The sequence below is a fragment of the Coturnix japonica genome, chromosome 4 (assembly GCF_054131305.1).
Source record: "Coturnix japonica strain WE chromosome 4, WE-NBRP24, whole genome shotgun sequence".
Lineage (NCBI taxonomy): Eukaryota > Metazoa > Chordata > Aves > Galliformes > Phasianidae > Coturnix > Coturnix japonica.
The window spans coordinates 89,602,009-89,628,165 of NC_140666.1; the positions used below are offsets into that span (position 1 = coordinate 89,602,009).

The 26,157-nt window shown below is 46.2% G+C and overlaps 1 protein-coding gene across 4 annotated transcripts in view; it reads left to right on the forward strand.

The window, feature by feature from the left end:
* SFXN5 (sideroflexin 5) overlaps window positions 1-26,157 on the forward strand; it is a 73,649-nt gene that overhangs the window by 19,060 nt on the left and 28,432 nt on the right. For 2 of the 4 annotated variants that reach the window (XM_015863029.3, XM_085547572.1), the window contains exons 4-11: window positions 6,201-6,227; window positions 6,966-7,020; window positions 8,153-8,178; window positions 12,843-12,896; window positions 13,307-13,363; window positions 14,236-14,301; window positions 23,117-23,207; window positions 25,795-25,910. In XM_015863029.3, the coding sequence (XP_015718515.1) occupies window positions 6,201-6,227; window positions 6,966-7,020; window positions 8,153-8,178; window positions 12,843-12,896; window positions 13,307-13,363; window positions 14,236-14,301; window positions 23,117-23,207; window positions 25,795-25,910 (492 nt within the window). Of the gene's footprint in view, window positions 1-6,200; window positions 6,228-6,965; window positions 7,021-8,152; window positions 8,179-8,276; window positions 8,570-12,842; window positions 12,897-13,306; window positions 13,364-14,235; window positions 14,302-23,116; window positions 23,208-25,794; window positions 25,911-26,157 lie in introns of those variants that run through there. The other 2 variants (XM_032444619.2, XM_085547573.1) reach the window with 2 other exon arrangements.

Consider the following 26,157-nt stretch of genomic DNA (forward strand, 5'->3'; position numbering starts at 1 on the left):
AACTTAGCTGCAAATGGGTACAGATCTCTGTGCCTGGCAGCATGCTGCCATGGCAGCGTGAGCTGCTCTCAGCCAGCACTGCCATCCCGGCCATGTGTTCCCACCTCCTTGCTAGCTTGCACTGACACAGCTGGCACGGAGCTGAGCTTAATAAAAACTCCAGCTCCCTCCCCCCACTCCCAAAATGCTTAGTTTTTTTGGGTTGAGCATCAGCAAAACCTGTATATTTATTGTCTTCTCTGTGTCAATCTCAATGCCTTTGTGCTGGGATGAGGAGGGATGGATGGTTGGGGATACCACGGCTGCAGATGGGATGGGGCTGTGATGGAGTTAGGGCTTCAATCTGGGTTTCTAAAGGTATAAACCAAACATCTTGAGCTCTGGATCTCTTGCTGGCAAGGATCATTGCATCTCTGAGACAGCAGATATATAGGTTTTGATCCACCCACATCTTTGTCTACCAACAGATTGGAGGTTGAAGGGGACCTCAGGAGGTATGTGAGGCAGTGGCGCAGAGGAGGCAGGGGATGTCCCATCCCTGGAGATGTTCAGGTCAGGCAGGATGGGGCTCTGAGCACTAATAGAGCTGTGAGAGGAAGGCTGCAGCTTTCATGCTGCCCCTGGGAGTCGCTCACTGCCCCCCAGCCCCTTCCCTCTCCTCCCCTTGAGCGTTGGTGGAGCACAAACCGTGCTGTATCACTTGTGACTTCTCACTCTTCAGCCTTTCCAAATGCAGTTTTGGCAACTTGCTGTTTTGAAACTGTTTCATTTCTTCCCCATTAGGATCGGTGAAGTGCAAAGAGGCCCACCAGCTTAATGGGGATCTGTTTATTACTGTGTGCCTCCTTCAATCATGTTAGCAGCGGGAAGAGCCGCTCACGCTGTCCCAGACACAGCAGAGAACAATGAATCTATCAGAGGCTAAACAGCATCCCTTTTGGAGAATAATAGCTTTTCTTAACAGTGTTGATGAAGAGCGAAGAGGTCCATTTGCAGTAAACTGTACTTTTTTTCCCCTCTGGTCTCTTGCAGGATTCGATAAAGGGTAGATAGATGGGTTATCCTGCTGCTGCCCTGTCGCTGCCAGGAGCCTGGCCCTGCGCTTTGCTATGACCTGAATTACTTGTTGCTGCTGTGGCCTGGCCTGTGTAGGGTCAGATGCTTTAGGGCATCGTTCCCACTGCATGAAGGCAATGGGCACCTAAGCAGTGTGGGCAGAAGTGAAGGCACAGCACATCAGTGATGGTAATTCTGCTGCCGATGCTCTCAAGCAGTTGCAAACTGGCTCTGCTTCGTCTCATCATCTGAGGATTAAGGGAGTTTATCTCAATTCACATCGAGATTACAAATCAGATTAGATTCTCAGCTTACTTGAGCCATATGGAGCTTGAAACAAATCTGATATTGAGCACCCTCGTTGCATTAGCAAGCCTGCTTTGCAAAGCTGTGCCTGAAGCCTGTAATGGCATCCAAGTCCTCCAGCCCTGGTGCGAGGAACACTTATCCGTGAGAGCTTTGTACTCTGTTCATATCTTTCCAGTAGGATGCTATGAGGATTAATTAGTTAATGTTTATCAAGTGCTGCAAAGCTGCAAAGTGTTATTTAAGTGCTGTCTTTTTTTATCAGTTGGGACTTGGTTCTGTTTCCACCTACACTGGTTTTGGATTTGGGTAAATCCATGCATTTCATGGTTCCCAGTGTGTGTTTCTCAATGCAGTTCCCAATACAGTTCCCATTGACTGTGGTGCAGATGTCTTGGTCTGCGCCACTCAATGTTTGGGTTTGCTCCAAGGCTCTGCAGTTCTGCAGTGGTGAGCAGTTCATGGTGTTGGGCTCAGCAATGCTGCGCATGGGAAAGAAGGTTTCCATTGGTGTCCAAGAGGAACAGCAGCTTCTGGTGCTTTTTTACTAATGTATTCCTGCTGGGTGCAGGAAAAGTGGAGCTGCATGGTCTAATCCCATGCATGTGTTATTGGAGCTTGGTCTCCTTAGGGCTAAAACCTTCCTAAGGTAAAGATTGCCAGGAACAGGTTTGCAAAGGGTCCATTGATGAGGCTTCCTTCAGAGGACCACGTGCAGGCAGTGGTTTGTCATCCTGGTTTTCATGTTTATTAATAAAGCCAGACATCAGATTCTATGTATATTGTGGAGCATGGTGAAGCACATCAGCTGGAAGTGTTACATGTAGTGCCAGAAGGTCTGAGATTCCACTGCTGTACACCCATAAATCTCTCTACAAGCATCCTGCCCTAACTGAACGCCTTGGCTGGGGATCGTGGTGTGCATTTGTGCTAAATATCACTTTTCTAGAAGTGGGAATGTGGGTTTTGGGACTGGAGCTGGAGAGAAGTGGGAGAAAGGCACGCGAAGCATGAGTGATCACACTCGTAGGGAAGAAAGCATGGGAGGGAGTGGAGCAGCACACGCTGGCAGGAGGCTCTCTCGGGCGGCACCGCCTGCCTCGTGCTTGGCACTGGTGCTGCGTTTAGTGGAATACTAAAAATAGGGGTTTCCTTTCCCGTTACCTGCTGGGAAGCTCTGGGGATGCTGTCTGGAGTGGTCTGTAAACGCCTTTAATCATTAGGGAGGCAGCAGAGAAAAACGCAGTGCTGCAAGAGGAGATGGCGTGTTGGGGAGCGCAACACAGCGGGCACTTGGGAGGTCTTCATCTGTAGTCATGTCAGCCTAAAAACGTGGGACTTGTCACTTTGAAAATAGCTGAGCCTCGTCACTGTGCACTTTGAAAGCATGGGGTGGAGGTGGCCCCATGTTTCAGCAGCCTCAGAGCCTGCTGCAAACGAGGGCAAGCAGTTTGTAAAGAGCTTTCTAATCTGGATGCACCATGGGCTGTAGAGAGGGGGAAAAATAGCTCAAGTCCAGAACTTTGACATTATCCTGCTTTTAATAAGATGATAGTTAATCCCTAAGGAATGACTGGTAGCCTTCATAGTGTTCTTATAGCGACAGGTGTTAGCTAAGAGATTTGGGCAGGATATTTTTAAATAAATACATTTTAGAAAGCTATGTCTAAGCTGTGATTTTGCTGCTAAGGAAGGAATGCTGATGGACGTCCTGTCAACCAAGGATCATATCTGTTCCTTGAGAGCTAGTGCTGAACAAAGCTGTGTGGATGGCTTCCTTGAAAAGTTCTAGAAATACCAGAACCCTGAGAAGGATGGATGACAGTCTTAGCCATTAGTTCAACATCTTGAATTGTTGCTATTGGGAATATATTTGTGCACAATCCTGGAGCTCTCCATGGTCTTGGAGGATGTCTCCATGAAGGCTGATTCATTGAACAGCGACTCCTTAAGTATTATCTCCATAAAGGTTGTCTCCCTGAAAGTTGATTCCTTGAATGCTGACTCCTTGGACGTTGTCTCCATGAAGGTTGTTTCCATGAAGGTTGTCTACTTGGAGCAGGGACCAATCTGTCCTTCTGGGAGCTCACACCAGCCATAGACTGAAGCAGCTTGACCATAATTGCCTATTTGTGAAGTTTGTTAGTGATGTTCCAGCTCTCCTGCACCTTTGCCCTTTGGTTTTTGTTGTGAATCCGTGCACGAGCAGGTTTGCTTCTTGCACCCAAATCTGAACGGTGGCAAAAATCACTGTATAGCTTTGAGTTGGTACTATGCAGCAAGATGTAAAGGAAGATCATTTGTAAGAGAAGACTCATTCTGTATAAGCTATATTTAGAGATGACGGACCCAATGCTGACATAAATTGCTCACAAATCTGGAGTTGTTCCATGTGCTCGGGTGAAGATGCTCTGGATCCATGCTAGTGTAAATGAGATCAAAATCTGGCTGCTTCCCTAAGATGGCCGGAGAGAGCATGAATGAATCCCCAGCAAAGCAGGGACGTGCTCAGAAATGAGCCCCCAGCTGGCACGGCTCAGCGTGCTGGAGCTGCTGAGAGCTGCTGCAGGCAGTGATGAATTAGAGGATAAAGAAGTGAAAATGAGCTGGCAGAATCTTTAGGTGACTCATCAGGTGCATCTTGTAAAGTCTCTTTCTGAGAAGTAATGAAATCGCATGTTCTAACAATATTTGCACTGCAGCGGGAAAATGCATAAATATTGGGATCAATTAATGAAATTAGATAACTTGACCAAAAAAGCCATAGCGCTGGCTCAGAAACCATCCCTCTTCCTTTTTGCTAGTCCCCATGCTTTCAGTTGGAGAAGAAAATCTTGTGGTTTGGTTTCACAGCTAAGCCAGCCAAGACGTGGCCAGGCAGAGTGGCTTGGATGTCCTCAAGCTGGTGGATCAATGTCCTCCCATGGCCTCCAACCCTATTGTTTTTGGGGTTGGTGAAGGCAGATCCACCTTGTGGCTGCTGATGATAAAGATTGCCCCGTCACGTAGTCACCTGTAAAATGGGGAATAGCATTTTTCCTTAAGAAGGGAGGTTATTTTTAGGAAAGACATGGATGTGTGCATCAGCCCGTGACATTTAGGGGCTCCAGGAACTCAGTGCACATGGTGGCTTTCTTCACAGAGTTCCAGATCTGCAGTGAGAGCTGAATTCAGAGTGAAATAGAATCATTAAAGCTGGAAAAGACCTCTGAGATCACCAACCCCAACCCATACCCATAACCACGTCCTTCAGTTCCACATCTCCATCATTCTGGAACACCTCCAGTGATGATGACCCCACCATTTCCATGGGCAGCCCTTGCCAATGCATTGCCACTCTTTCTGAGAATAAATTCTTCCATATATCCAACCTGAACTTCCACTGGGGCAACTTGAGTCCACGACCTCTTGTCCTGTTCCATTACCTCTTGTCTTGTGGCTGCTGGTATCAGTGGGATGGTTTCTGCTATTTATCATGGAATAATCACCTCATTTCAAAAGTACTCTCATGGATTTGTATTTGGGGAAGGTAATGATGCTTTGAGAAAGAAGGACGGCAGAACTGAGCTTAACTTATGCTATAATGCTAACTAAAGCATGAATGCCTGGATCTCTGCGGTGGGCAATGGAGGAGCACAAGCTCTCTGGGCAAAAGAGCTTGTGCTCTCACGGTTGGACTAGATGATCTTGTAGGTCCTTTCCAAGCTTGTGATTCTATGATTCTATCTTTAGATCCATCCACTGCAAGAGCAGATCTCATCAGGTTAACCTCCCCTAGTCCTGGCACTGGCACAACTGTTGTTGAAATGATTTGTCTGCTTTCTGGCGTCCTCAATTTAAGAGGATGTTGACAAATTGGAAAGAGCTAAAAGAGCCACGAGGGTGGTTAAATGATTGGCAAATGTGCCTGGCCAAGGAAACAGCCGGGCTCCTGGCTCTGCTGTTCTATTTTTTTTCCATTGAGTGAAGGTTAAAGGGGGATTTAGCAGCTCCGGGTACCTGTGTGAAGAACACCAGCAGACAGCTCTGAAGGCTGTCAGACAGAGGAGCAGCACCAAGTGGCTGGGAGCCAAAGCCTGACCATGGCTGGAAGGTAGAACAGCTTTTAACAGGAAGGGCAGTTTAACTCTTTGAAGGTTTTATGGGAGTCCTCTTTTATTTGTCCATCTCTAGAAACATGTGTTTTGATACATAGATATATATCACATATACAACTTCTCTGCCTAGAGGTGTTGTGGATGCCCCATCCATGCAGGTACTCAAGGGCAGGTTGGATGGGGCTGTGAGCAATATCATCTGGTGCCTGTTTAAGTGGTTGACAACCCTGTCTGCATCAAGGGTTGGAACTCTTTCAAGTCCCTTCCAACCCAAGCCATTCTATGACTCTGCTCCTTCAATTCTGTTATTCTATGAAAACAGGGATTTTTTTCTTCCAGATAACCATAAGCCATGTAGTGGTGGTGGTCCCCTTCCCATCACCTCTGTCTGTAACTCACACTCCTCAGCTTCTGTTATTCATCGATGCCTGAAGATCTCAGCTGTCTGAGCCAGATTTGAGGTGCTTTGATGCCCAATTGCAGTCAGTGAAACAGTCCCTAGTCTGTAAAGCTTGTGGCTGCTGTTCTTTCCTATCATCCAATACACAAAAGCATATCTTGCTGGCCACTGAAATTGATAAGATCTCAGTCTGTACAGTGCTTTCAGTCCAGGAAAATACTGAAAATTTCCTGCTGCAGCCTCCAAGCAGACCCAGTGATGAATATCTGGGGGTCGGTGTGAGACGTGGGACAGCCGTGCTGCTCCTTTGCTAACTGTTATGTTCTCTTTTGTTTTTTTAGCTGTGGGGAGCTCAAAAAATAAAACAGGTAATGTGCATTTTGTATGTCTTGATTGCTCGGGGCTGCTGCTTTCTCCCTTTTTGTTGAGCGATGCTGTCCTGCCTGTTTCTGACTGCCAGTTGTTGGTTTCTCTTACTGCAGGCATGTAAATGTGAGCTCTGTTAGCACCTGAGAGTCTGACTTTTATCTTTTCATTGTATTTCTTGATGTCTTTGTTTTTTCCTTTCTATCTAATCAAGGGCTTTCTCTGTACCCGGGCTTTAAGAAATAGTTTGGTAGTTCTTGTGGCTGTGCTACACCTCCTCCCCTGGGTATATGCTCATGAATTTGACCTCTTTGTGATTAAAAAAATAAAGGTAAAATTACAGCTTCATTGCTGCTTATTGGCAGAGCAGAATTAGGATTTCCATTGAATTTAGGCTGCCCATGGGGTTGGCTGAGGAGGTACAGAAAGAAGGGTTGAACCTCATAGAGAATTTCGTGTGGATTAGCCCTTTTTGTGCTGTTCACACCTGCATGCTTTTTATCCCACCTCAGCCACAGTCTGAAGAAATATTTCTGCATTCCAGGCTAAATTATTTCCTTATCATCACCTACCTTATTGCTTAAGGAGATGGGAAGGCAGCAATAAGAGGGGGTTTGGGGTAGTAGGAGGGGGGTTTGGGACAGCCCCTGGATGCAATAGAAGCGATGTTCATGCACAGCTCCAGCATCCCTGTGCTGTTACTCTGCCCTCACTATGGCTGTTTGCTGATTCTTTCACAGGCCATCATCCACCCCGACACAAACGAGACCATCTTCATGCCTTTCAGAATGTCAGGTACAGTATGTCCTTATCAAGCAGACATTCATTTTAGTGGGAATTTCATACAAAATTGTATCATTTTTTTCCCCTTGTTCTTTTTTTTTTTTTTTTTTTTTGTGTGTGTGTGTTATATCTTGTAAACATTTAAACCAGATACTGGAAGTAGTCCAAGCACCCAAATCCCTTTGAAATCAAGCTTATTTGGGACCCTCACTTCCTACATGACGTCTGGTGCTTAATATTTTCCCCTCCTTGTCAAGATGATATCCTTTCTGGTACCCATTACTATAATAATGATTTTAACTCTGAAATAACCACCCAAACTTGAGGGTTTGAGTGCAGCTTTGGACCTTTCCACAAACTCTGGGAGCTGTGGGAAGGGTGGCATCCCTCTTTTTGTAATAGGACCAACTCCATGGGATCTATTCCATTAGTAGGACCCACGGGGAGTGTCTTCACTGGATAAAGAGGCCTAAGCAGAAGGTGAAAATAATGGGGCTGGTGGGCTTTGTTCTCTTATTCTTTGAAGAAGGATGAGTTAGAGGGTGAAGTATGGGGACAAAAAGCCCAGGATCCATCCACTCTTCCACTGCCTTATTGGGTATTTTTAGACAAATGTTTTGTCATTATGGGTCATTGCCCCTTCTGACTGTGAATTGGATCCATGAGGTGTGTAATTCAGTAACACTGACAAAATGCTGAGACCTTCCGGTGGAAGTCATAGAGATGGGTTATAATTAGCACAGAAACTGGCAATCTTAGCGGAGGGAAAAAAGTGAAGCCTTTGGTTTTTGTGGCACTTAACAAGATTTGGGGTAAAACCTTCTCTAAGACAGAAAGCTCTAAGTTATACCCCGTCCCTGGAGGCATTCAAGGCCAGGCTGGATGTGGCTCTGGGCAGCCTGGTCTGCTGGTTGGTGACCCTGCACACAGCAGGGGGTTAGAACCAGGTGATGATTGTGGTCCTTTTCAGGTCAGGCCATTTTTTGATTCTATGATACCTGTGATTAAAATAGTCACTATTGTGCTTTGTACCCTGAACCCATAGCGCTGTTAGATTTATTAGGTGTGATGCCTTTTCAGCCCAAAACAACATATTAAAATGCATGCATCTCTCTCTTTTTTTTTTCCTTTATTTTCCTAATAGGTTACATTCCCTTCGGAACACCCATCGTAAGTATTTTAACATCCTTCTGTGCTTTGCTTGTGAGTAACAGAGAATGCATTTTGTAGCACAGTTCTCCAAGCTGCACCTTGCTGCCTCACTGCAGATTCACACCAGCTTCACGCCTTCCCCATCATCTACCATGTGTCGTCCGGGCTGGCTGTCCATCCAGCAGCATCTTCCTTCTGCCTCCTGCAACATCCTTGGCTTTGTGTTTCCAGTAGGGGAAGGAAAGACTGGGAGGAGCTCACTGCCTTCTGCAGCTCATGGATCTGTCTTTGGGGGCATTTATGCCATTTGCACGTTTTGCAAGTCACTTCCCAGCCGTGGCAAGCGTGGGGAGCCTGGAGGCCAGCATCTCGTTTCCTTGTCTTGATTAATTAAAGCTGCAAGGGCTTAGTGCTGAGGGTGTTCTTTGTTTGTTACTGTGAAATTTGTAAGCATTTGGGTGCTGTTGACAGTGAAAGCCAGAACGGAGATAATTCTGCGTTCCTTGTCTTCAGAGCAGCAAATATTAATTAACCCCAGTTTGTGAATGGGGAAACTGGGGCGCAGGGCTCTGTCCAGAACTACACAAGCTGGTGCCAGAAAGCTGAGCAAATCCAACTTGGTCCTTCCGTCTCCAGCTCTTCCCTCAGTCTATTGTATTCACCTTATTATAACCATGGAAAGAGTCAGTTGTGCCAGGGAGGGTCAGGCTGGATATTAATTTCTTCTCTGAAAGAGTTATCTGGCACTGGAGGAGGCTGCCCAGGGAGGTGGTGAAGCCACTGTCCCTGGAGGTGTCCAAGAACCATGGAGATCATAGAATCATTTGAGTTGGAAGGGACCTGTAAAGGTCATGCAGTCCAACTCCTGCGCAATAGATCAGGTTGTAGGTGTGACATCTGGGGACGTGATTTGGTTGGCGTGATGGTGATGAACTGACGTTTGCACTTGATCATAGAGGTATTTTCCAATGTTAATTATTCTATGACTGTATGATAAGCTGCTAAATTTAATCTCCCTAAACCCAGTGGACCGTGGCATGATGCTTATGGAGTGGTAACGATCCCTTCCTGACTGATGGTAGCGGGGTGGCTGGGAGCTGAAGGCAGAAAGCAGCCCCCAGCACGGCTGTTGCTATTTGTTGTCATGTGCAGCGTGGCGGCGGTAACTCTGTATGGGGCATTTTAAAGGAAAAGGTTAAACAAAAATGAGTTAACGCTCAAATTGACAATGAAATCGGCCTCAATCCAGAGCTGTCAGAGGAGCCGAGAGCTGTCAGATGAGCCCAATTTCACTAGCTGTAAAGGATAAACTGGAACCTCTTGTCATTTAAAAAAAAAAAAAAAAAAAAAAAGGAAAAAAAAAAAAAAGGAAGGGGAAAAAAAAAAAAGAGAAACCAAACGTTTCAAATGTTAAAATTAAAATGTAACATTTATGCCAATCGATCTGTGAAATTTAGTGACAAAATTGGCAGCCTGCTCTAGCATAAAAACAGTTTGAGCCTTGCCTTCAGCATAGGGGGATGGGATTTCCTCAAGAGAGGCTCGGGGTGCCTGCGGCGAGCGCTCGCCTGGGATTAAAGCCTGGTGATAATAATCATTTCTTCTCTGGATTAAGCAGCTCTGCTGCAGCCAAATCCTATGGCTGTGTGTGCATCCCCTGGGCAGAGCCCGGAGCTGGGGAGCTGCCATGCTTTGCTTCCACCTCCATCCTTTCTGGGGCCATGTGTGTGGTTCAACCTTCGTCCATCTTTTCACCTTCCAAAGGTTTCACTCTTCCTTGCTTTGTGTTCCCAGCCAATGAGTGAGGTTTGTTGGGGCTTAGGTAATCCAGCCCAGCACCCTCTGGGCACATCATTTTCTCCAGACATATAAAAATGGGGCAAAACACTTCATTTTTGGTGAGCGCTCATTGGGTTGGAAGAAACAGCCATATTGCCAGCAGGTCCAGCTCGTGGCCTTTTTGGGTTCATGTTGTTTTAGTGGCTCAAGGTTTTTTGTGGTTCACAGTTTTTTGGGGTTTTCTTTTTTGGGGGTTCTGTTTGTTGAGAGTTTACGGTTTTTTGGGTTCACACATTTTTTGGGTTCCCTGACATTGGGTTCTTCTTTGAGTTCACCACGTTCTGGGTTTGTTGTGTTTTGGGCTTGCCATCTTTTAGGTTTGCTGTTCTTGAGTTCTTCAAACTCACCACTTTTTGGGTTCATGGTCTTTTGAGTTTGTTGTCTTTTGGGCTCATTGTCTTTGGGGTTCGCTCTGTTTTGGGTTCTCTTTCTTTGGGCTTAACACTTTTTGGGTTCATCATCTTTGGGGTTCATTGACTTTTGGGCTCCTTGTCTTTGGGTTTCACTGTCTTTGGGTTCTCCTTTGAGCTCATCAGTTCTTTGGTTCATGGTCTTTTGGTTTGTCATCTTTTGGGTTCGCCTCTTTTTGGAGCTCACCATTTTTTCAGGCTCCCCAGTTTTTGTCCTCACCACTCTTAAGGCTCTACACTTCATGGCTGCTTTCCGAAAGCTCCTTGTCCAGTATCCAACTGAGTGCCATTTCAGACAACTCCATAACAAAGGTGTGGGTGAATTTTGCGTCCCTGCTCCTTTGTCCTCTGGGGTGCAGGTGGGGAGCTCAAGGTGCCTTGTTGGGATGGGGGAACACCTGGAGCAGAGCCTCGTGTCCATTGCAGATGACATGCAAACAGAGCAGGGCTCTAGGCTGCAAAATGAGAACTCAACTGCAGACATGCAGAGAGCCGACAGACGTCTGGGAAGTGCCTGCAGCCCTGGTCTGCAGCCACAAAGGGATGTTTGCACCTGATAGGCAATTAAATTTTGTTAGTTGGTACTTTTCTGGTATTTAGAAGCTTTTTTTTCCCCCCTTTTTTTCTTCCCTTTTTTTTTTTTTTTAATATATATTTTGTTTTCCTTCTTAGTTATTTTTTCCCCTGACAGTAATTAAAAGTGAAACTGTACATTTCTTGACAGACTCTTGCACATATGGAGAGTTTGCATTTAAACGTGCCTCTTTCAGTCATACAGATTTTGGGTGCTCTTTTATTTATTTATTTCCCCCTCCCCTCTCTCCCTCCCTCTCGCGCTCCGGCTGCTGCTGCGGGGGCCGCTTGTCTCCTTCCTCCTCCTCAAAGCTTCCGCGGTCCCTGTGGGGCACTCGATGGTTCTGGGGTGAGGATGAGGCAGCACCTGTTGAGTTCATTTGGCTCTGACCGACAGCGATGCAATTAATGACGAGATCCTTGTCGTAAATGGGAGAGGCAAATTAATGGGACTCGCACGTCTTGGCTGTCAGCCAGCGCACCGAGCGGCTGTAACTTGGAGAAAGGCTGGAGGAGGAAGAGCTGGAGGAAGAGAAGAAAGGAAAGATGGAAATGAAAGCAGCCTCCCAGCCCTATTGCCCTTTTGTTTGTTGTTATTTCTCTTTGATGTCCTCGAGCGTGGGAGTTGGCTCCTCTTCAGCTGCTGCTGCTGCAGATGTGCGGGGTCGGATTGAGCTCCAATGGAGAAGTTTTCATTCTCCTCGACATTCCCTAAAGGAAGTGGTGCTGACATGGTCTGTGAGTATAGTTGAACTTGGAGTCTTCTTGCCCAGTTGCCCCATTTCAGCATTTCAGCTCACACTGATACCTGAGCAGCCTGAAAATCAACACATTTGGAATTATAAGTTGTTCAGTCCTTATACTCTTCGTAAAGATGCAAGTGTGATTTTGTGCTGTAAGGACCATCTTCATAAACTATCAGAAACTGTAAGGAAGCAAATGACAATGATGTTTCAAAGCACTACTTCTTACCCAGGAACTCCTGGCCCCACTCATTGGGTTTATTGCTGGGAGACCCTTTGCTTTTCTCCCCTTTTCTCTTCTTACGGGGTCCTTCACAACAACCCCGTGAATCACTACAGGCTTGGGGCAGCATGACTGAAAGCTGCATGGAGAAAAAGGATCTGGGTCAGTTGGTCAACACTTGGCTGAACATGAGCCAGCTGTGTGCCCAGGACTCAAGATGCCCCAGAAGAAGTTGAGGCTGGACATTATGAAATGTTTCTTCTCCAAAAGAGCCATCAGGCACTGATGCAGCTGCCCAGGGAGGTGGTGGAGTCACCGTCCCTGGGGGTGATTCAGAACCATGGAGATGTGGCACTGACGGATGTGGTGATGGGTTGGGTTGGGCTTGGGGATCTCAGAACTCTTTTCCAACCTTTATGGCTCTGTGCTTCTTCAGTTTTTTACCCTTGAGGGGGAAAAGCTGCCATCAAACAGGGCAGGAAGGAGTCTGGCAGCACCGTATCTCCTGCAAGAGATGGGATCTCTGAAGAACTGCAGGACTGAGCCTGAATGGTATTTTGAAACATCCCAGTGATGCTGCCAGGACCGCATGAACAGTGCATAAAAACGGGCTCAGGTCAACAGTTCTCTTCAAACAAAATCGGTGGCTCTGAAACAAGAGCACAAGTACTTCTGGTTGGCACTCCTGTCTTCAGATATTCAAACCTCATTGCTTTCCTGGGTGGTTCTATTCCCTCACCTGCTTGTTCCTGGTTGTGCTCTGGCCACTCACCATGAATTAAAGCCCGTGCATAGAGATAACTTGTTAAAGTCAATAGAATTATGCTTGCTGTTTTCTTGCTTAGCAGAGCATCAATAAGCCATGTGTGTTAACATGAGTCTCTTCTCTTGCAGGTTGTTGGTCTTCTTCTGCCCAACCAGACGATAGCATCCACTGTGTTTTGGCAGGTAAGGTTTATCTGCTTCCATGTCCTGAAAGGGTGGGGGATGTCATGCAAAGGAAAGCAGCCTTGACTTGTGTCTTCAGGACAAGCTGGTAAATGTGGCTTTGTGGCACATTAGGGAGAGATTATGGCTTTTAGCTTTAAAATTGCTTTGTACCATGGACTTAAAGTTTGTTTTTAGTTCTAGTTGCTTATTTTCATGAACCAGTGCTTGTGCACATGCTTATGTGTGGATGGAGTGCTGGTGAAAGCTGCATGCATTTCTGTGTCAGCTCAAAGGGTTGGTGCGTGCACAAGCTTGTACAAAGATGTGGCAAATCACAGGCAGGTCCAAATGGAAAAGGCACTCTTGAGTTTGTAGACCTTTTTTTCTGCAAGGTTACATTTACTTCTCTCTCTTTATTTCCTCTGTAGTGGTTGAATCAGAGCCACAATGCGTGCGTCAACTATGCAAACCGCAACGCGACAAAGGTGAGGAGACCCAGCATATGCGGCGTGTGCTGCGTGCTAGCTCTGTTTTGACATGGAAACATAAGTCTTGTCTCTTTGCTGTTAATAGAAACTGTAGAGTAGGCACTGTGTTGAATTTGAAGCTTGGCCATTCTTTGATAGAGACTTCCACTTTAGACTGCGGCTGTAAATGGCTCGAGGATCTTGAAGTCACTTGAAGCTCAAGAGCAATGCTCAGTGCCTTCACACTGAGCCAGGGTGTAGTTTAATCAGTATGAAGCCATTAAGTTGGGTGTGTAAGTGAGCACAAAGCGATGTCTGTTTGGGTGTTTGGATAGCAAAGGAAGGCTCCCTGGTCACCCTTCTATATCATAAGGACATCCAATATGCAACCCAGGTATGCTGCTGGCCCTGCTCTCTTTCCCTTCCTCAGTGTTGGTTCATCTCTTGTGGGGATGTGGGAGCTCACAAGAGGAATCTGAGATGGAAACCATCCAACTAACTGTGATAGCATTGCAAGGACACGTATTTGATAAGAAGAGTTTGGGGTTCACTGCTAGTGTATAAGAATAGCAGTGGTGGATTTATTTATATTTTTTTCCACTTGCTGAATTTCTTTCACATATTCTTTTAGCTGCTATTATTACAACTTGTGATGCCAATTAATTTTCCATTCCCTTTAACCTTGTTCATGAGGTTACATTTTTCCCTGGGCTCGCCGCTGCTAGATGACAGACCGTGTGTCACAGAACAATATGACAGAACTAAACCTGTCTCTGGTTTGAAGCAAATACAGAAAGAAAAAGTACCCCCAAACAACAAAAACAGCTCAGTTGTGTTTTAATAACCAGAAGTTTGTTTATTGAAAATATGTTTTGTTTTTCTTTCCAAAGCCTTCTCCGACATCCAAGTTCATCCAGGGCTACTTGGGAGCTGTCATAAGTGCTGTCTCAATAGCAGTGGGTAACGCTTTATGTATTACACTACTAAGTAACTGCTCCCTTCCAGCAGCACTGCAGTGCTTTTGAGATGTTTCCTTGAATTGCCAAGCATGTTTAGATTTTAATTGACATAGCTCAGTCTAAACAACAAGAAAGTGTTTTAACCATGAGGATTCTTTGTCCATGCATGCCCAAGCTTTTCAACAGAAGATTTCTGCCACTGACTGCTTCCAGCATGTCCTGCACTGTGCTCTGCTCGGGTCTCTGCGCTGTTGCTTTGCTGCTGGCTGAATTCTTATTATCTACACGTGCGTTAAGATGCTGCTGTATTAGCCCAGGCCAGGCTAGAATGCCTAGAAGTGCTACTGTGAGGCTGCAGGGAGGCAGTGTGACAGCTGACCTGAGCAGTCAGGCTTTGGAGATAGTCCCCTGATGGCTCAGCACATTGAATTAAAGGAATAGTAGAAACATTAAGGTTGGAAAAGACCTCTAAGATCCACAAGTCCAACCCCAACCCATCCCACCATGCCCATTGACCACATCCCCAAGTGCTGCATCATCTTGAACATCTCCAGGGATGGTGACACACCACTCCCTGGGCAGCTGTGATTTCCTGATATCCAACCTTAAAGATCCTTAAAGGTATTTTCTATGGTTTTATTATTATTTTTTTTTACTGTGGCCCAAACTTTGTCTCTCAAGCCTCAGACGTCCTCCTCCAGGCAAGGCTGTGCCCTGGGTAGTTAGCACTCAGCATGCCTACCACGCCATTTGGGTTCCCTAATTCACCTTGGGGCTGTGGGCTTGTTTAGGTTTCTTTTTATAGTGTTTCTACAGAATCAACTGGTGATTGTTAGAAGAATTATGGAGATGGGAGCAGGATGGTTTTCCATGGTGTTAGCTTGGCTTGCTCACTGGCTGCCTCTCCTAGAATTAACCTGTGCACACTGACCAGCCTTCTGTTGCAGTGAGCTCCCACACTTCATAACCCCACAGACAAGAGGGCAGGAGACAGAGAGGAGTGATGTCAGCAGTTTTGTCACCCCACGGAGCTGGCAGGCTGTGATAAGGAAACTTCTTGGACCAAGAATAGAGCTGGCCATGGTGGGATGGCTCTCATGCCTCCTGTACTGATTTGTGTGGGGTGCACTGAAGGTGGACACTTGCAAAAAGAAGGCAAAGTCTGCACACAGTGGTGTCCCCATGCAGACGAGCCCTTGGGGACAGGAGCAAGGCAGAAATCCCCTATTGCTGGCTCAGAGCCGCCTAGAGAAAATCCTGCAGGCAGGGAGCGATTTTTTGTTGTAAATATCTGGATTAATAACCAGCAGCTCCTCAAGAGGTTGTTGGTTTCGCTGTGTTTTGTTTTTTAAATGGTGATGACAAATAATTTAGCAGCAGCCTCGAGTTTCATTATGTCGGATTCTAAGGCCTCAGCCCTCATTAACCAGTCTCTGCTGTCAGTTAGCAACAAATCACCTCCCAGTGTGAGCCTATTAGGACCAGATGACCTGAAAACAAGTGCCGCTGCCTCCAGTGGTCTGCTGAGACACTGATTAATTAAAGCGAGCCCCTTCCATGTTTGCAGTTGGCAAGCGATGCAGGGAGGAGGCTGTGGAAGTGACAGATCAGCTGGGTTGTGATGCTGCTTCCCATCTTCTTAACCCTATGTGGCTTCATCTGAAGGGAGGGACAAACTAACGGCTTCCTCACACGGATGGAAGAGCAGATTTTGGCTTTATACTTCTTGCAGTTAAACCAGAAGTCTCAGCAAATCTTTGCAAGTAGCATTATTCTATTCTCATGTGAGAGAAATGAGAAATCTCTGTTACAGAGGAAGCAGTGTAGATCCGACTCCAGATCAGGGACCACTGATGTGCAGTCCTTTGGGATAGGGAATTTTAGAGGAATTGATATGTATTTGCTATATATTAATATGGGGTATATAAATATAAATATTTAATATAAATATAAATACTTTAAAGATAACTTCCAGGATTTTTTTTTTCAATATTCCTTTTCCTTCCATCTTACTCATCTGGCACCTGATTTAGTGGTTGGAACCAGATGATCTCGGAGGTCCCTTCCAACTCAAACCATTCTACAGTTCTTTGGTTCTACTCCTAACCTGATTCACAGAATAACCCCAGGCAAAGGAATCTATTTCTTCTTTAGTACAATATTGCTTAAGACAAGTCTTGAGTTGACCTCAGGAGAAATAACCTTAAGCTTGGCCATGGGGAAGAAGGTGGAGGAGCCAGTGTACCAGATCTCCTCTACATCTGATGTCCTTATTTGTTGTATATGGCGTTCCCTCATCCTTTCTGCCAGCGACACACTGCTCCCCATCAGCACCTGACATGAAAGAGAAAATGAAAGCCTTTATCTGAGATCAGTCATCTTTGGGATAGAAGAACAAGTGGGGTTTGTCCCCATTAGAAAAGCGTCCAGATTCCCTCCTTGAAATATGCCAGCTTATGTAACATCAAAGATGGCTTTTATTAAGAGAATGTTTGGGATTGTTTGTGGGCTCAGGTCTTGTCAATACAAAGATAAATGTGTTGTTCTTGCTTAGCAACCTGAGCTAGGTTCAGAACAAAAGTAGGTGTTTTGTCTTCTATGGTGTAAAACCAGAGCTGCAGTGGCTTGTAACCACAACCACCAGCCAGGCTCTGGTTTTGTGTTGATCTATTTGCTTGAAACATCACAGAATCATTAATGTTTCTAATGACCTCTTAAGATCCCCAGGTCCAACCCCAGCCCATCCCCACCGTGCCCACTGACCATGTCTCAGTGCCTCATCTCCATGGTTTGACCACTCTTTGGGAGAAATTTTCTCCTAATATTAAACCTGAACCTCCTCTGGTGCAGCTTAAGGTCGTTCCTAAGCAGGGTATGAATGTTTCCTTTTGGATTACCTTACTGGCTAACCTTGGGTTAAAAAATCAGGTTGATTGATAACGCATTAATAACTCAGTGCCCTGTTCTGGTATTGATGTCTGGCCTTGGAGGCACACAGGAGGGTGTTTAAAGCAGCTCTTCATGGACAGATCCACTGTGCTCTTAAAAGTGTTGATACAGAAAGGCCACCATGCTTTCTGACCCTAAATACCAGCTTTGGACCATGAACCCCATTGTGTCCACTGAGCCATGTCCCTCATGTTGTGTCCCTTCTGGTTGCTTGTCACCCCTCTTGTCCCTGCAGGTGAATGGAGTGAATGCTGCTTGGCTGGGTGCATCCAGGAGGATGGCCTCAGCTATCAGCTCTGTATTTCAGGGTAGGGGTGTGCAGCCAAATGTCCCAGTATCAGCTCTGATAGACGGAGTTCTTCAGAGCAGGGACTCAACCAGAGGTGCTCCAGGATTCAAAGTCCCATTATTGCAGCAAGAAAGGAGGTCATCCTAGGGCAGTTTTTTCCGTAGTGATGTTATTTCTAAGAAAACACACCTTTCTTGTTGGAAGAGAAACAGAGCAGCTTCCTGCAGAGCTGTGAGCACAAGGATGCTCTGCTGTCTGTCTGGGCTCACATCTAAACCTGTGCACAGAGAAACCAGAGCTGGTGGATGTATGGAGCTGCTGTGCACAGTGAGCCCATAGAGTTCCTCACTGCTAGGAATGCTTTCTGGGGGCTCTCGTGGTTACCATAGGGTTTTCATTGGTTTCATAAATCATAACCCGAGTGGGGATCTCAGGTGTGGTCACAACTGGTTGAGCAGAAACGTTGCCTAAAAAAAATGGAACTCCTAAGTTTATATTTAGTTGTAAAATAGAAAAGGTGCAGGAGCCTGAGCTGCAAAGCCAAGCCTAGCGTGCATCTAAGAGATCAGCTTCAAGCAGAGCTTGCTCCTGGACAAATGGGCATTGCAAAAATGATATTTTCAGATCAAGCAGGTCTTTTTCCCCTTAGAAAAAACAACCTTTGTCTTGAAAACATCCATTGTGACCGAAGATATTCTCAACCCAACTCAGGATTTCAGCAGCAAGATCTTATTTACCTTCTCCGAAGGAAGCTGAGAGGTGAAGACGACTCAAGCATAAGATTACAGCTGTAAAATGGTATTAGCATTGTGATGGCAGTGTCACAGCCAGCTTTTGGCAATAGCTGGCCTTGCAGCCCAGGCTCCCACAGCTCAGCAAACTGTATCGCTGCTGCCGTTCCCAGGGAATGTTTGCTGCAATATGCAGATTTAAAACTATTGTAACACCAGGGAGTGAGAATAATGGGGGGGAATAAAAGTGCATTTATATATTGCAGCTCTGTTCTTGGAAAAAGGAAGAGATGGGAGAGGAAAAGGAAATAAAAGAGGAGAGAGAAGAAAAGAAGTGAAAAGAGAAAGGAAGGGAGAGAGGAGGAAAGAAGGGAGAAGAAGGGAGAAAAAAGAGGAGAAAAAAGGGAAGAAAAAAGAAATGCATGATGCTTGAGGATGGGATATTTACCCAAAACTAGAAGGGCAATCGAAGGCAGTAATGAGATAAATTAGAGCTGGGCTGACTCAGTACCCTTAGAAAATTCACCAGATGAAAAAGAACAGGATCTTGACTTATTTTCCCAATTCAAAGTGGACAGGAGCACCTGTTGGCCCGAGTGGTCCCTTGGTGGCCCGGAGCACCCACACTCTCCTGCTCACACCATAACTGGCTGCTTGCTCTCCTCACCATCGCACGCTGAACTCGCGCACACACGGACACCATTTTTCGCCTTCCTCTCCAGGTGAAGGTGCCCCTGTGGATTTTTCTAATCCCAGCTCCCTCTTCCTGATAATTGTTTGTGAGCCATGCAGAGCGGCTGCATTGACAGCCTGCGAATGGGGTGTGATGACCGTAATCAGGTTGTGGGCCACCCACCGCCCTGGGGCTGCTGTGTGCAGCATGGAAAGCACAGGACAGAGGGAGTCCATGGAGAGCATCCGAAGGAGGGCAATGGAGATGGGGCAGTGGGCACAGCCCTGAGCTGCCAGAGCTCGTGATGCATTGGGGTGCTGCTCTCATATTCAGATTCATGTCTTGGACATGGGAACTATTGTTCTCTTCTTTGTTCCCTATCATCTATTAAATCATTGCACTGTTTTCTTCCCCTGATGTGCCCAACTGTGGGGCTGCTGCCATTATCCCTTCTGCCATCATTTTGGGTCCAACCAACATTATCTCCTTGCCTTGCTCTTGTTTCTCTCCAACTTCTTTCTCCACTTAGTTCATTACTGCTTTCCCTTCCCTGTGCTCCTCCATTCTGTTCTCCTTGGCTTGGTAAAGCTCCAGTTGGTAAACAGCCCAGTTTCCCATCTCTCTGCCTCCATCTTCACCTCTCAGCCCTAATGAATGATTTTTTTCCTTCCTTTTCCTAATGCTCTTTTCTTTAGTTTAGCTGGATGGGGCTCATCAGATCCAATTAGTGCCGTGGTGTTTTAATTCAGCAATCTGGTGATTTTGGGGCTGAAGGAGAAGCTTCCTTCGAGCCATTCCCTGTTTCCAAACTGACTCTCTAAGTCACCTGAAGCAGCTCAAGCTGTGGTATTCAGTGGGGTATTGCCCATTTGCTGCTGAAACCTTGGAAAGGTGTCCCTGTTCATTGCAGGGGAGCTGGCCCTCGGAAGTCTCTTCCAATTCTATGGATTCAATGAAAGCCAAACCCCTTGCATCAGTGGAGCCCTAACCTATATGATGAAGTCTAGAGATCCTCTCATCAGCATCTTCCAACTGATGCTGGCCTTGTTTGCGGTACTCCGTCTATATCATAACAATTTGCTGTCAAAATAATGTGAAATAACTTCTTTTTGAGTGAACCGCCGATGTATTTACTGCTCTGGTTTAAGGGAGGGGGTAGGGTTGGAGCTCCGTCAAGTGAGACAGTCATTGCCAATGTGAGACATTCAAAACTATTAGTAGTCATAGAGGAAAAAAAGCTGAATTTTTAGAATAATTAAGGGATTTTGTTGGGATTGGTCTTGAGTTTTCCATGCTTTTCAAATCCATGTCATAGTGAGCATGAAGTCAGAACTTTTTAGGACAGAAAGGAAAGGAAAGGAAAAGGAAAAGGAAAAAGGAAAAAGGAAAGGGAATCTCTCAGTAGCTGATTACACACTTGGCTCCACAGACTCCCACTCCACCAGCCCTGGTTTTGTGGTGCAGGAGTTCAGAATCACCAGGGTTCAGCTTCCCCAGCTCATCAGGATGCGCTGTTAACCAAACCGAGGATGGGCTCTGCAGAATGAAACCTCAAAGAAGGTGCAATCTAAAAGAGCTGGATCTATTCCCTAGTCTGGATTGCAGCATGGGAATATCCTGAATCAATTCTACAATGAAACTCCTATTTAAAAGCCACAATCAGAGCTCACAACTGCAACGAGGAGCACTCTTTGGGCCTAAGTTCAGACATCACCACTGTGGGTATTTCCATCCCAGCTTGTTCCCTGGGCTCCTTTCACAGTCAGCAGAGCTGAATGGGCACCACTGGAGGTGTTTTGTGGGAGCACTCATAAATGTCTATCTTGGGAGTAGAATAAACACCCTGAAAAAGGCACATTTCTCAGGGCTGGACTGCAAAGTGAGCCCATCTGGAGGTACCACATTTGCTCTGATGAATCCCACCTGACTCCATTGCGTGTTTGCACAGCACAGCGTTGTAGATCCCAGCTCTGTGACTCAGACTGTGGGCAGGGTGAGGATAATAATACTCCCGCGGTTGTTTTCTTAGCTCCAGTGATGAATTTGACTCTGCAGTCGGTGTTCTTTGGCCAGCCCTAGGAATTACACCCATTGGCTTCTTGCTGGTGGAAGAGCTCCATTTCAGAGCTGGATGTTCTCCTGCTCGCACGCTGCTGTCCCTCTCCACGACCTGCAGGAAGAAGTTCACAGGTCGGCTCGAGTCATTGCAAAACTGTAAAAAACAATCCCTCATTAGTCCTTTAAACCCGGTCTTCGTGTTGGGAATTTGGGAGATTGGATTTAAATCTGTAGCAACATTTAATTTCATATTCACAGCGGGGTGGTTGCTGTAAGTGGAGGAGCGATTTCATCTGCGGCACCAAATTGAATCTGAAAGTAAAATGCTTTTTATTACCACCAGCCTCACAGCAGCGTCGCTCCCAGGCTTGGTTGCATCTTTTCTGTTTCCAGAGCTGTTGCTCTTCCACTTCACGTTCAAATCCTTCCATCAAACCTACAAGCAGAGGCTGGAAACCCAACGCGGTTTGTCATCTCCGCAGATGAACTGTCTGCAGGCTATAAATACTCAGCTCCATGGGGCAGCACCATGCTGGGGGCTGTCGTAGCTTCACTTTTACAGGCAGGCTTTTTCAGATGGATGTCTGGAACCGTTCAATTCTACAAATCCCAGAACTTGGAAAATGTAAGAAAACAGCAATCGGTCATTTTTGAGAGGGAAGAAGATGGAGACGAAGCCCTTTATTCATGGCCAGAATGAGAGGAAACGCTACGGCCCTTTGGGATCAGGAGGGAGGGTTCCCTTTGGGATCTCAGCAGTGGTTTCATGGGGCTCTGGAAATGCTTTATGAGTGCTGGGATCCAACACAGTGCCTTTGCAGGGCTTGCCCAGCAGTTGTGCTTCTCCACATCTTCCTCGCAGCCTACAAGGAGACGAGATGCGCTGTGGATGCATGTATAATGTAGCAGCTTGCAAAATATGTTCTGCCCCAAATCACTATTTGTTGGCAGATTTTTGGCTTTGGCTGATTTTTTTTAATTTTTTTTATTTTTTTAAATTTCATTTTGCTGCATTTTTGGCTGAAAACGTTTTGGCCGAGCGTTGCTCACAACTTTTTTTTTTCCCATTTTCGGCCTAAAATTCCCAGTTGGGGGACTGTTGGGTTTTGTCCGCATGTTTGCTTCTTTGAAAGATTAAAACATCGTGGGGGGAACTGATTGGAAGGCAGGAGCCATTCCCTGCCTATAGGTCGGTTTGGTTTGATAACCCAATTTCTGATCCAGACTTAAACTTTGATGGAATTTCTTCCAACCAACAGCAATATCTGACCATGCGGCTGAGAAACAGTCTCTATGACTTAGATCCTTTGTGAAACTGGAGAGATCCACATCAGACACGTGCTGGGGGAGGCACCCAAAAAAAGATCTGTGGTTATAATAAGCTGCCTACTATCACTTGCTCCTATTAATAGCTCCTTTGTAGCCCAAATATTTGCTGGAAGTGAAGCGATGTGTTGTGCACGGCCCCAGGAGGAGGGATGGGTTGTGTTGGAGCAATACGACTGGGTGAGGACTGGATGGGAAAGCCAGCAGATGGGAAAGTTTGCTGGAAATTGATGGTGAATTGCATAAAGTGCAGCAAGGAGCAGTTCAACGAGGGCAACGCAGTGTTTTCCTGGCTGTCTTTTGCTTGCAAATGGCTTAAAACCCATCAAGGGTTGAACCCAATGCAACAAAACCCTACAGCGATAGGATGTGGTTCTCAGGAGAATGGAGTGGTGAGGTGCTGGAATAGGTTGTCCAGAGAGGCTGTGGATGCTCCAACCCTCGAGGTGCTCAGGGCCAGGTTGGATGGAGCCCTGGGCTACTATTAGGTACAGAGGTTGGTGGCCTTGCATATGGCAGGAGGGTTGGAACTTAATGATCCTTGGGGTCCATTCCAACCCAAGCCATTCTATGATTCTATGAATGGAGAGGGACCCCGATCAGTCCGTGTGTAGGGTTCTGCTGCTGTCTGCAAGCTGTGGCATCTGTCCTGCTTTTCCTTGCTAAATTCTGGTCTGTTTTCTGTGTGATGCCGTGTGGAACCAGGAGTTGGACTCCACGATCCTTTTGGGTCCATTCTAAATGTTGCTGTTTCTCTGTTCTCTTGTTTTCTTCTTGTGTTCTAAGGTGGGCCTTAATGTTCTGGTACAGAGAGCGAACAAGTTTACCCCCGCCACTCGTCTCTTGATCCAGAGGTTTGTGCCATTCCCCGCTGTTGGTAAGAAATAACTCCTTTTCTTTGTATTGTCGTACCCTGACCGTGGATAAAGACTGCTGATGGGGAATGGATCCACCCATGGGGATGGTTGGAGCACAATTCCAGATCAACTCAGCTTGGGTCTGAGTCAGAGATGCACACGGGAGGCTGTGGGCTCTTCTATTTGCATCCCAGGGTGTCATGAGCAGCAGGTTACATCTGTGTCAGCATTGATTGAGGGCCCGTAATTAATTTGTTTAGCTTAGCCCATAATTAATTCTCTAGTTCTTTTATTTGTGTACTGTCATGCTTCATTATGTGCCAGGATATCAGGAATCCTCCTGCTAATTGCTGTTTTGGTGGCTTTGAAAGCTCCGAGTTACCTATTTGCAGACCTGGGCAAACTCATTAATTAAGATATGCCTGTCCATTGCTTCTGAACTGCCAGCCTGCAGCCAAAGGGCAAAAGTTAGCTTTTTCTACATGAAAACCAGAAGCTAATATTTGGCTCTTGCTCCACCACGCGCAGAATTAAGCAGTTTCCCTGAGAATCAGAGAATCACTGAATCAATTAAGGTTGGGAAAAGAGCTCTAATATCCCCAAATCCAACCCCAACCCATCCCACCATGCCCACTGACCACATCCCTCAGCACCACATCTCCATGGTTATTGAACACCTGCAGGGATGATGGCTGCACTCCACCAATTACAGAATGGTTTGTGTTGGAAAGGACCCTTAAAGGCCATCTGGTCCCACTCCCTGCAATGAACAGGGACACCCACAGCTCCATCACTGCTTAGAGCCCCATCCAGCCTGATGTTGGCTGTCTTTAGGGATGGAGCACCCACCACCTCTCTGGTCAACCTGAGCCAATGCCTCACCACGGTAAGGGTGTAAAAAATGTTCTTCTTACACCCAGTCTAAATCTCCCCTCTTTTAGTTTGAAACCATTTCCCCTTGTCTACACATGTATTCATTTATTTCTCATTTCCTCTTCTCTATGAGGCCTTCACGAAACCCAGATTTCATTGAATCATAGAATATCCTGAGTTGGAAGGGACCCATAAAGATGGTCCCTTTGCAGCACGGAGCATCTCTTCTGGTGTAGTTTGGTTGGAAAAGAAATAAGAAAGGAAAAAAAAATAGGGGACTAAAGTTGCTTTAAATGAAATACTTGATGCCTATTTTATTGCGGCTCAGTGAGCTGAAGGGTTGGTAACACGGATAGTTTGATAGATGGGAAGAGTGGTCCAGTAGTTAGAATATTAAAGAGAGAGACAGAGTGTGCGTGTGTGTATGTTCCTCTTCTTCTCGAGTGTAAGGAGCATTTGTCACCACAAATCATCCTTGATTGCAGGGAGCTGCGTTCATATAGGGCTCACCCACCCACCACCCTCAAAAAATTAGACATTTGTTATATGACATGAGTTGAGATTAATTAGCGAATATTAACCCATCAAGCAGCGCAGAAACACATTTTTGGAAGCGGTGATACTGCAGCAACAGTGGCTTTGCATTAGTTCTGGTTGGAAAAACAAAATGTGGTGGTGGTGGGGAGGGTTGGGGGGGGTTGTTGGAAAATGCCAGCTTGTGAAAAAGAAAACTTTTGGAGGAATTAGTAGCTTTTCTATGGAAAATTTTAAGGATTTCCTGCAGAGATTTGGATGTTTCTGCACGGAACCTGGAGGAAGGCTGCACCTCGGAAGGGTGTTTGTGAACAACCAGCCCCACATGTTGCCCTGGGAGTGAGATTTGGGGTGATATGGGGAAGATAATGGAAGATTAAGGGCAGAATATGAGCAGGGGGAGGTTTTGCAGGGAGGGGATCTGTCCCCAGTGAGGTGTGGATGCAGGTCTGGGATTTGTCAGATGCTTTGATGGCCAACCCCAGCGCATCCTTGTTGTGCCCCATCATACCCACCACTGCAAAATAAGTCCACAGAGCCCTTTTTCTGCCTAAAACATGAAAGATGAGGGCAGACAGTCAGCAGGACCACTGCTAACACCATGCATGTCTATGAAAGCAACCCAGCTTTGTGTCTTTGGTTCAGAGGAAATGGCTGCCCTCCTCAGAGCTCAAACCTCAGCTGTCCTTCATGGCTCTGTGAAATCACTTACAGTGATTTCTATCACACCTCCTAAAATTCATTGTTTAAGAAGAGTTTATCTGCTGGATTAGTGAGAGAGGTAAATCCAGCTGGGGATCTACCTTCAGAAGGGGCAGCTGTCAAGAATCAGTGCCTGGTTGGCCAAGCCCAGCTGGTCAGCAGGGTTAAGCCTTGTTTTGACTTGCCAAATCTCAGCATCAGGTGTAGAGTTAATGGTCACAATGGGAGCTGGGAACATGGATGGACACCAGCATCTGGAAATGCCTGTATTTCTTTGTGTCATTGTGCTCCTGATTGTGCCATGTTAGAGGAAATTATTATGATTCCCTTCTTAAGCATCACATCTCTATCTCAGTACAAGGATGAGTTGTTGACTTTCAGAAACTTCTTGGCAGATTGATGAAAGCAAAGCTGAAGAGATGGCGTGGAGAACAGAAGCCTGCCATGTGGTATTGACCGGGGCTGTGATGCTAATCATCGTGCTTTTCTCATCCTCAGCCAGTGCCAATATCTGCAACGTTGTCCTGATGAGGCACACGGAGCTGGAAGAAGGAATCGATGTTTTGGACAACAATGGAAACATCGTCGGCTCTTCCAGAATTGCTGCAAAACATGTATGTACTTGACAGGTACCTGGTGAGCACTTGCACATACACAGCTGGACTTCAGAGGGTGGTGACACACTGGAACATGTTACCCAAAGGAGGCTGTGGATGCCCCATCCCTGCAGGCATTCAAGGCCAGGCTGGATGTGGCTCTGGGCAGCCTGGGCTGCTGGTTGGTGACCCTGCACATAGCAGGGGGTTGAAACCAGATGATTATTGTGGTCCTTTTCAGCCCAGGCCATTCTATGATTCTGTG